At 36.0% G+C, this 11,376-nt stretch overlaps 1 protein-coding gene across 10 annotated transcripts in view; it reads right to left on the minus strand.

Moving 5' to 3' along the window:
- The window catches only part of LOC111062808 (A disintegrin and metalloproteinase with thrombospondin motifs 7), an 87,729-nt gene that overhangs the window by 42,858 nt on the left and 33,495 nt on the right, over window positions 1-11,376 (minus strand). For 8 of the 10 annotated variants that reach the window (XM_039435435.1, XM_039435431.1, XM_039435429.1 and 5 more), the window contains 5 exons: window positions 10,703-10,852; window positions 7,816-7,962; window positions 6,584-6,737; window positions 3,628-3,717; window positions 282-506 (listed from right to left, as the gene is read on the minus strand). In XM_039435435.1, coding sequence (XP_039291369.1) covers window positions 282-506; window positions 3,628-3,717; window positions 6,584-6,737; window positions 7,816-7,962; window positions 10,703-10,852 — 766 coding nt within the window. The remainder of the gene's footprint in view (window positions 1-281; window positions 507-3,627; window positions 3,718-6,583; window positions 6,738-7,815; window positions 7,963-10,702; window positions 10,853-11,376) is intronic. The other 2 variants (XM_039435426.1, XM_039435427.1) reach the window with 2 other exon arrangements.

Raw genomic sequence — 11,376 nt, forward strand, 5'->3', positions numbered from 1 at the left:
CGATGATAAGAAGAAGGAGAAGCAGAACAACAACAACAGAGAGAAGAAGAAGAAGAGGAAGAAGAAGAAGAAGGAGAAGAAGAAGAGGGAGAGGAAGAAGGAGAAGAAGAAGAAGAAGAAGAAGAAGAAGAAGATGATGTTGATGATGGAGAAGAAGGAGGAGAAGAAGAATAACAACAACAACAACAACAAGAAAAAAAAATTATTTGGAGAACGGTTACCCCCTTGGTAATTATATTATTCTATGAAATTTTGCGAGAAAACGCTGAGAGAATACTAACCTGTGTGTTACAGATTCTATAGCGTGTCCTTTCGCCAAGACAATAGGCACCTCCATGTGATGGTACAGGGTGATCACAGAAACGCTGCTGCAGCGACACTCCACCTCCACATGACCTTGAGCAAGGCCGCCACTGCTGCCACGCTCCCCACCCACCGTCAATCACTCCACCTACTCCGTTCTGCACACTCTCACCAATCCCCTCACACAGCTGATGATTGCACCACTGAAATTATTTGAATTATTATATTATGAAAAATGTTCAAAAATAACACTTCAATTATTTCTAATATGAAAGAGTGAAGAATTGGCTCAGGCCCTTTGCACACTGGGCCACCAGGAAGCGTTCCACGGAAGCGCCACCATCAAAATTTGATAGCATTGCACACTACAGCCAACACTTGACTCATCACTCCAGTTCACTAGTTAACTCATGATCACTTGAAGAATGGACGTGGAAGAAGCAGGACTATTGGCTTATGTTGAATAATATAATGAATAATGCTCAAGAAAAGTGGTTATATAACTTACCAAATTTATTTTGTTCATTTCCTGTGAGGTTATATTTTTCAATGAAAAGATTTACCAGCTCCTCCAAGAATTTTCCTTCACATCCTGGTCTGCATATAATTTTGAAAAGATGTCCCATGTAGCTGGTCTGCTTTCAACTACAAGAATGAACCTTTCTGTATCAAATTGTTCACTATTCATTATGTCGACATCAACAGACAAATGTACTGAACTTGATTTGAATTGAAACTCGACTGGAGATGATTTTCTGGTGGCTGGTAGCTGATGGCTCTAGTGTGCAATGACAGATAATACTCAATGGTATGACATGATGGCGCGACAGTCTGGTGGCAACTCAAAATCGGCGGCTCGAGCCACCACATTTCTGGAAGCTCGGCTGGTGGCGGGTGGCTGGTGGCTGGTGGCTCTCGTGTGCAGTGACAGATAAGAGACAATGCAACCACGTGGTGGCGCTTCTGTGGAAGCGCTTCCATGGTGGCTCAGTGTGCAAAGGGCCTTAAACACGTACATGATAGGATGTTAGATGCATCATAATATCTGAACTACTAGACTGATTAACTGGGAATTTTACATACATCGATTTTTGATTAACCAAGGATGGTTATATGCATATTTTCAATTCTTCAAAATGTTATTACATCATGCTTCCAGTTTATGGAGTTTCAAAATGGACGCTTGTGGAGCACAGGTTTCCTGCTAGTATCAAATATTCTAAAGATACAAACACTCAAAACATTGGGAGTGCCAGATAATTTGAACTTGAAAACAGAAAAAAACAACTACTGCAATGTACAATGGAAATATTGAGGCACCAAGCTCCTCTCTTCATTTATTTATTTGTAAACGGGACACAATCTTTAATATTTAGATCCTCCAAAATTATTAAACATAGAAGAAATATTTCACACTATTTGTGGGTTATCCAGAAAGTAGATTACATTTTTTCTGTGTCTGCTAGGAACGGGGCAAGCGCGACCATCTTGAGCGGGTATCTAACCGTCCTAGTGAAAATTTCGTGCTGTACTCCTTCAAGATATTGTGACGGGTTGAAATGTCTGTGGTAACTGAAAATCCCACGAGCTGCAAGCTGCATGCAGTAATAAGGTTCCTGACTGCAAACTGTAAACTGATGGAAATCTATTGGCAGCTTTATGGAGGTGTATGGGGACAACATTATCACTGAAGGTGGAGTGCGACAGCGGGTCATAGATTTAAACATAAGATTTGGCCAAACCAATGCTCACGACAAAGATGGAAGTTAGAGACCCAGCATATTGACTGCTGAACTTGTCGAAAAAGTCTATGCTGAAGTTCGTGGAAATCGATAGGTCAAGAGAACTTTTTTCGAGTTTTCCACAAATTACGCAAAGTTCAGGCTGGCTATGTAGCATTTTGATGACAACGCACAGCTGCAAGAAGAGGTAACGAATTGGTTGAAGGCGCTGGCGGTGGAATTTTCCGACGAAGGAGTTTCCAAGCTTGTACATCGCTATGATAAATGCCTTAATTTGCATGGTGACTATGTAGTAAAGTGGTATTTTAAATGTGGCTTTCATCTGTAAATAATATAATGTGTTTCCCATACTTTGTTTATTTTTCATTTCAAAAATGTAATCTACTTTCTGGATAGCCCAAGTATTATAACTAAAATAGGAAATATTCACATATTAAAAATTTATTATTTTAAAGAATTACTGACAAACAAACTTTATTCTGAAAGTAGAATACTATTTTGATTTAATATTTCCACACAAACTGGTGAGTGATATAAAAAGCCGCTTGGCAAGCAACTGAGAGGTAGCCTACTGGCTTTAATTCCCTTTCATCACAGTTTTTTTGGACAGTTTCACTCAAGCTATCATGACAATGCTATATCAACGAATTTCCTTTCTCTATCTCTAGTTCATCGATCAATATTTCCAGTAGCAGAAGTCCATAGTTCTATTCATAGAGATTTCACTGGATTTTTTAATTAATTATATTGGATACCAGTAGTTCTGTGAACAGTAGACCTCACGCAGTTTCCTCATCCACAAGTATCTGATGATGTCCCCATGTTCTAGTTGATTCAGTTGAATCAGAATTCACAGTTGAATCATAATTTCACTCTTAGAAACAGTTATTTGTTTTCTCCAAGATCACAAACTCACTTATGTTAATAAACTCAGCTCATGTTTGAATTTGTATCCCATATGATGATTTATCCAGTTTCGTGATAATCTTCCCATCTGATAAAAATATTTCTCAACTATTTTAAAATCATTTTTTCCAATCAAGAGTATTATAATTTCTTCAGCATTATTCAGTTTATTTGATCATTTTTTATTTCATTTTCAATCACCTATTAAATTTGTTTTTCAAATTCTAATATATTGATACTGATGGGCACGCATCATAAAAAAATATTGAAACCCTACCTTATAGAGATAGACACAGCCAGACAAGTGTAATTCTATAGTCTGATTGATCCTATCTTCAAAGTAGATGATATATATAATATAGTGATATCAGAGTATGGAGGAATTCCTTTCCCTTCTATATTATCCTTAAAATGCAAAATTTCAAAAAACCATCGACGCGCAGTTGAAAAAGGAATATTCCTGAGGAATAAGTCTCATCAGATTCTATCAAAAGCAAATCGAGTTGAAACATAGATCTCACTACGTTCGGTCAATGAGTGAGCTTTAGCTCTGTGATAAGAGTAATATAGAATACTTTAGAAGTTTTCCTATTACAATACAATATCATTGTAGTGGAGAAACAGTAGAAAGGTACAGAAGAAGATGGAATTAATCAATTAAGTTATATCAACTCACTTTGCGCTTCCCACAGTTGGTCCCTGGGGCAGCAGGTTGAAGCATAGTGGTACAAGCTCCGTCGACAATGCACCACAGCCTGTTACAAACCTGTAAAATTATTAATAAGTGAAGGCCAGGCAACGAATGCTCAAAAAAAGGTATAGAGGGAAAAGTTTGGAACACAATTTTTGACCCCACAACTCTCTTAGGGATAGTAAGGGGGTAAACATATCAAAAGTCCTCACTCCTACCCCCTGTGCTAAAGGGGTGGGGGTAGTTTTAAATTACCATACTTAGGTTTTTTGCATATATCTAGGACAATATGTGTCTATCGAAAATTTCATCTGAATACAAAATTAAAGCTTATAAATTAGCCTACAAGTTTCATCTGTAACATTTTCCCATATCTCCCATAGTTTGCTAGGTATGAGCTCTCGAAGGTGTCACATTTCTAAGAGAATTTTTGTGGCTCAGATTTTTTCATCTTTTTTGGCTCATAACTTTTTCAACGATTGATTGAAAGAATCTGTGCTAATCATGAGCTTATACAGGATCGTATTCTCTTCAATTTAATGTAGTATTCCATCATTTTACGCATCTCCCTACGATTGTTGCAGCCATTAGAGTGTTGAGTGTATTATCTTTACTTCAATTGACAGGGAAATTTGGAGGGAATGTTTGGAACACAATATTTGACTTCACAGCTTTGTTTCAACTAGTTAGAGAGTATACATATTAAAAGTACTCATCCCTGACCCTTGTGCTTGAGGGATGAGGGTGGTTTGAAAGTTGTGTTTTTTCAATTCCGGGTCACACACACGTATCTTGAGAACTATGCATTCCAGCAACATGACTAACTGAACATAAATGAAGCTAGATGAATTGCCTACAAGTTTTGTTGAGTAGAGTTTTGGAATATCTCCTTTAGTTTTCGAGATATTTACTTTTTAATAAAAGACTAAGAAATTGTCAAATTAAATTCAGAAATATTAACTTTCAAAAGTGTAAAATGTTCGAGAAGACAGTTTTTCGTCCAACTTTTTAAACTTTGAGGGAAAAGTTTGGAACACAATTTTTGACCCAACATTTTTGACACAATTACTCAACAACAATGTATCAAAAAAATAAGTATTGAACGTTGGATAGTAGAGCATTCAATTCTCTTCAATTTGATGTATTATTTCACTTTTTTATGCTTTCCATCAATTGTTATAAAATATTCAGTGTTGAGTGAGAAATCATTAGTTTTGAAACAATAGACTATTTGACAATGTAATTTGGACACAATATCTAGAACACAATGATTGACTATGCAGCTTCATAAAGACTAGTGAGGAGCTAAACATATTGGAAATCCTCATCCCAAACCCCTGTGCTAAAGGACTGAAAGTTGACACTTGTTGCTGTATTGAGAATTTCACACAGGAAATTTATCTAGCTTCATTTTTGTTCAGTTAGTCATGTCGCTGAAATGCATAGTTCTCAAGATACGTGCGTGTAAGCCGCAATTGAAAAACCGCAACTTTTAATCCACCCTCATCCATCAAGCACAAGGGTTAGGGATGAGTACTTTTCATTTCTCTACCTTCTAACTAGTCTGACTGTAAAATGGTACTTCCAAACAACCCCCACCCCTTTAGCACAGGGGGTAGGAGTGAGGACTTTTGATATCTTCACCCCCTTACTATCCCTGAAAGAGATGTGGGGTCGAAAATTGTGTTCCATACTTTTCCCCCTAGAATTTTTCGTTGACTGGACTATTGTAATATTCCATAATGATTATACAGAATCAAATCGGTTTATCACGAGGGAGATTATCTGCGCTTTTGAGATCATCTGGACTAATCAAACATTTAGATTGAGGTGAAAATTCTATACAGATAGGCTTTAATAATATAGGCTGTCCCACAAAATGGTGTAACATTCAATAACCATAGATTCCACATGGGATTTACAACAAAAAATATCCATTTCAATGTTTTTTATCATCTTCAGTTTTTGAGATACTGTATATTGAATTTTAGATATTTTTGAAAAACGTCATTCACTAGAAAACCATCGTTCAAAATCCAACTTCAAGTAGGCTTATATGGTTGGGAAGAGAAAGGAATTTCCACTAAGATTTATATAATTTGTTCATTTGTTTGATGCTTAGAAAATATTTTACGAGCGCTCAAAATTGAAAAGGGACATTTATTGAGTTCAAAGCCAAATTTCAAACAGTTTGAACGCTCATGAAAAGTTCAAAAACGTTGGAAAGGTAACAAAATATTAATGAATTCCATTGATAATTTTTCCCTCTTTCAAACCATATCCCAAGAATTGGATTATGACTGAAAAGTTTATAGTTATTGAGGTTTTTCAAAAATATCAAAAGATCTCGATATCGATATCTTTATGGACATAGATATTTAAATAAAGATATCTCGAAATTTATAAGATTGATATAAGAAAATTTCAGTGAACATTTTTTTGCAAATTTCATGTAGAATCTCTGGTTATTGAGTTCAAAGCCAAATTTCAAACAGTTCATGAAAAGTTCAAAAAAGTTGAAAAGGTAACAAAATATTAATTAATTCCATTGATAATTTCTTCCTCTTTCAAACCATATCCCAAGAATTGGATTATGACTGAAAAGTTATTGGTTATTGAGGTTTTTCAAAAATATCAAAAGATCTCGATATCAATATCTTTATGGATATAGATATTCAAATAAAGATATCTCGAAATTTATAACATTGGTATAAGAAAATTTCAGTGAAAATTTTTTTGTAAATTTCATGTGGAATCTTTGGTCTTAGACTACAGAATCTACAGGTGTTACACCTTTCGTGGGATGCTCTTTATATATGGTCATTGCTGCAGGAAATATATTATAATCAGGGAAGCCCACCCCTCCCTCCTTCCAAGACAAGATCGCTAATGTAGATAGATTCAAACCAAAGAATAATCTAAAGAAAAAAAAAACAGTCACCTCATCCATGGGGGTACAGACAGAAGTGTTGTCAACTGCAAACTGTATTTTGCACTGATACTCAGCATTGTACACCGCACCAATTGGCAGATCGGGATACTTTTGCAACACCACAGAAGTGGGCTCATCATATAGGCAATCGCCATGTCCAGCACTGCAAAAATACAAAAGAAAATTGAGAAATCACTTGTTTGTCGAGCGAAGTTGGGTCTGAGATTCATATCGAGGGTTTTACATTTCACATTATGGGCCAGTTACCGAGCTCGGGATTGCTGTTTAAAGTCCTAGACTTTAAACAGCAAACAGAAATTTTGTTTTCCAAAACGGGGCGTAGTCTCAGTCATTGTCATAGTCACGTTTGAATTAAATTTCGAAAAACTAGAAAATTGAACACAAAATAAAAAAAGAGAAAATAGGGTAGAGTTTCATCTACTTTGAATTATTTGGGTATGTCTAATTTTGTCAAGGAGAAACGTTTCCAATCATAGAAATGAGAAAATAAAAACTACGACTACTGTTTTAAAAGCTGCGACTATGCCCTGTTCTGGAAAGCCAATTTTCTGACTCCAGCTGTTTTAAGTCTAGGACTTGGCTGAATGTCGAGCTCGGAAACCGGCTTTATATATTTGTCCCGCATCCACAGCGAAACGTGTAAATGGACTGATTTTGATTGAATTTGACAAGTTTGTACCTATTTTTTGTATTGTGCGTTGACAAATTTATAAGATTTTTTTGGAATTTCCAGAAGTGCTTCGTGCTGCAGCAGTCTTGTTTATTTTGATAGTAATGAAAGTATTATATTGAGCATAGTTTTATCATTATTATTAAGCCGTGTCTACACTGAACAAATGTTCGACATACATGCTCGGTAAACATGTTCGTTGAGGAGCTCAGGGACAAACATTTTTAAAAGTTTGGACAATCATTGTATGTCAAACAAAGAATTACTGTTTTTCCAAACATTTTCGGAGTTGACAGCTGTAAAACATAAAATCTGTTCTTCCCACTTACAAATATTTCGTTTGGTGACGCCTCCACACTGGCCACAGTCAAACATTGTTTGTCAAACATAATGAAATTTGCCAAAACTTTTTCAACGAAAATGTTTGTCGACAATTTGTTCAGTATGGACACGGCTTTATAGATTATATATTGCACAGAATCATAAAGGTGAGTACAATATGAAACATTTTCAAAGAGTTGAGATAGATTTGAGAAATATTGCTACTTACTCGAAAAAATTAGTGATTTCTCTTCGGCTACACTCAGACCAGGCTACATTCACAATGTCTGCCTCGAAGCTTGTGGTCATTACATGCAGAGTCTCTCTTTTTTTTCCTGAACATCCTGATTTTTTTGTATCGTGATACATTCCAAAACTGGAAAAATTTGTTTTGTTCAACCAATCGAATAAATACTGTTGGATTGACTAAGTTTTGATTGAAAATCATTCAAAGCTCATGATTGAAATTTGAGTAGGTGTGTGGCAGCACTGAGTGTCTAAAGTATCACAATTTATTAAAGCATATCAATCAGCCTTGGTTTGGAAAATGAGTTTGAAGTATTGTAGACTAATATTATTGTTAATTGTTATTAACGCAATAACGTTGCGTTGTTATTGTCAAACGCAACTAATCTCCAATCAATTCACATGATAATAATCTGGATACTCTCTGAACAATGAAGAACAAAAATTTACAAGATATAAACAATTCAAAACACTTATCTAACTTTTCAGCTGTCACACTGTTGTAAAAAATACAACAGTGCCAGTTTTTTTGCTGCACAAAACTATTGAATGGGGTGGTGTAAGTGAAGGAGTCACCTATGTATTCCAAAATTTTTCCCCCATCACTCCACTGAGTTGCAGTATCAACCGAGCAATGTTTCAGGCTTAAGGTGCCATTTAGTTGTGACAGTGCATAAATCACACTGTGCATAAGATAGGGAAAGACTGTATATGGGGACTGTGAACAAATCAATAACACAGAATTGATGGCTTTGCTTGATGTACCCTATTGAGCTATGAAATGGTGATCATCCAAATGTTCATAGGTAAAATAATCCAAGAAGATTGAAAAAGTAATTATACAATAAATAAATATGTTTTGACAGTGAATAGAGAACATGATTATGGATTATTTTACCTATGAACATTTGGATGATTACCATATCATAGTCCAATAAGGTAAATCAAGCAAAGCCATCAATTCTGTGTTATGGGTTCGTTTACAGTCTCCATTAACAGTTTTTCCCTATCTCATGCACAGTGTGACTTATGCACTGTTGCAACTAAATGGCACCTGAAGACTGAACCATTGCTTGGTCGATACTGCAACTCAGTGGAGTGATGGGGGGAGAGTTTTAAAAAGAATAGGTGAGTCATTCACTGTTTTGTGACCATTCAATAGTTTTGTGCAGCAAAAAAACTGACACTGTTGTACTTTTTACAACAGTGCGACTGCCTCAAGGTTAAACATTTGAACGGCCATTTTTAAAGTGGATTGCTTGGGGATATATACTACCCAGTAGATTTTGTAAAATATAGAATTTTCATATGAAGCTGGATATAATTGCACAAGAAAAGTCCAATGGGAAAGTTGCCAAATAAAAGAGGAGATCAACGTTGTCCAGTTGATTATAGATTAATAAGAACCAATTTTTATTTGTATAATACACCTGACAAGTGAGCAACATCTATGGCTGCGGGAGGGTGACGAGGTCAGCCAGTTACACACACATCGATTTTTTGCATCCTCATGAATTGAGGGCCAAGCTCGAAGTTCAGCCAAGTTCTAGACCTTAAGGCTGTGGAAAGGCTGGAAATATACTTTCTACTGGTGATATTTATCTTTTTTTTTCGATTTGTATATCATCAAGCTATCAAAATGAAAAAAAATTTTTAGGACATTTTTTCCAATCATTACTTTTTGAGATATGAGTGCCTAAAGTTTAAATTTTTGGGACTGAACATTTCAAATTCAGTAAGAGATAAATCCATGAGATTGAGAGGATAGACTCTTCATAGTATTGTTGATCTAGTTGAACGAAAACTTTCTAGGAATATCAATTTTTGAAAAAGTTATTCAATTTACCAAAAATAACTCAACTAAAAGTTACTTTTGGTCATTTTTAGTGAATTGAATAACTTTCTCAAAAATTGATATATTCGAAAAATTTTGTTTCACAAGATCAACAATTCCATAAAGAATTCATCCTCTTGATCTCATGGAGTTATCTGTTACCGAATTTGGAATGTTCTGTCCCAAAAGTTTTAACTTTAGGAGCTCATATCTCAAAAAGTAATAATTGAAAAAAAAAATATTTCTTGAGAAAACTTTCTCATCTTGATAGCTTGATGATATACAAATTGAAAAACTTTGAATAATGTCACCAGTAGAATGTTTATTTTCAGCCTTTGCACAGCTTTAAATAGCTGGAATCAGAAGATTGGTTCCCCAAAATGGGATGTAGTTGCAGTCTACGTTTAAATTAAATTCTGAAAAACTAAAGAATTGAACACAAAATAAAATAAAGAGAAAATAGTATAAAGTTTCAACTATTTTGAATTATACAGAATGTTTCATTTCGTCAAGGAGGAACTTTTCAATTATAGAAATGATAAAATGAAGATTATCATAAAAACTACGACTATGCCCTGTTTCGGATAGCAAATTTTCTGACTCCAGCTATTTAAAGTATAGAACCATAGCCACCTCTAATACAAGGCCACGGCCTTCAATATTGCAACATCGCAGTGTAGGCCTACAATCTAATACATGTTTGGTGAGAAAGATTTAAAAAAATACAAGCTGATCTTTTTCACCAATCATGTATTACATTCTAGGCCTACGCTGCAATGTTGCAATATTGTAGGCCGTGGCCTTGCATTAGAGGTGGCTATGATAGAACTCATCTGAATCCCGAGCTTGAAAACTGGTCCTTAATCAGATCAAACAGAACTTGACAAACATAATCTATTTGACATCATCTGTTCAATCTAATAGAATTCATGAGGACGGCAAAAAATGTATGTCCAAAAATCGATGCCTGTGTAACTGTTTTAACTCAATTTTCATCAGACAATTTTCATGCGGTTGACTTCAGTTTTGTACCCACTTATGACCCAGCTCATGGGCAATGGTATGAGCCAATGTTACGCCATTATCCTCATTGACACTGCAGCTGAGATCGGGATGACACATGCCCTTCACATGAGCTACACCCAGCGTACTACATGGCTCATTTCCACCTGAACATATGTCCTGCCTGTTGCAACAATAATACGAACCAAGGTCAATAATATGATACAACTCGCGTGTTACTATAACACTCCAAATAGCAACAAAATGATATCATAGTTAATTGGAGGAGAAGAAGAAAAACAGGAAGAGGAAGAGGAAGAGGGTGGGGAAGAGAAAGAGGAAGAGGATGAGGAGGAGGATGAAGGAGAGGATGAGGAAAAGGAAAAGGAATAGGAAGAGGAAGAGGAGGAGGAGGAGGAAGAGGATAAGGGAGAGGAAGAGGAAGAGGAAGAGGAAGAGGAAGAGGAAGAGGATGTGGAAGAGGAAGAGGATGATGGTGAAGAAGAGGAGAAGGAAGAGGAGGAGAAAGAGGAGGAGAAAGAGGAAGAGGAAGAGGATGAGGAAGAGGAAGAGGAAGAGGCAGAGGAAGAGGAAGAGGAAGAGGAAGAGGAAGAGGAAGAGGAAGAGGAAGAGGAAGAGTGAGAGGATGAGGGAGAGGGTGAGGTGGAGGATGAAGGAGAGGATGAGGGAGAGGAAAAGGATGAGGAT

This window comes from Nilaparvata lugens, chromosome 9, assembly GCF_014356525.2.
Source record: "Nilaparvata lugens isolate BPH chromosome 9, ASM1435652v1, whole genome shotgun sequence".
Classification (NCBI taxonomy): Eukaryota; Metazoa; Arthropoda; class Insecta; order Hemiptera; family Delphacidae; genus Nilaparvata; species Nilaparvata lugens.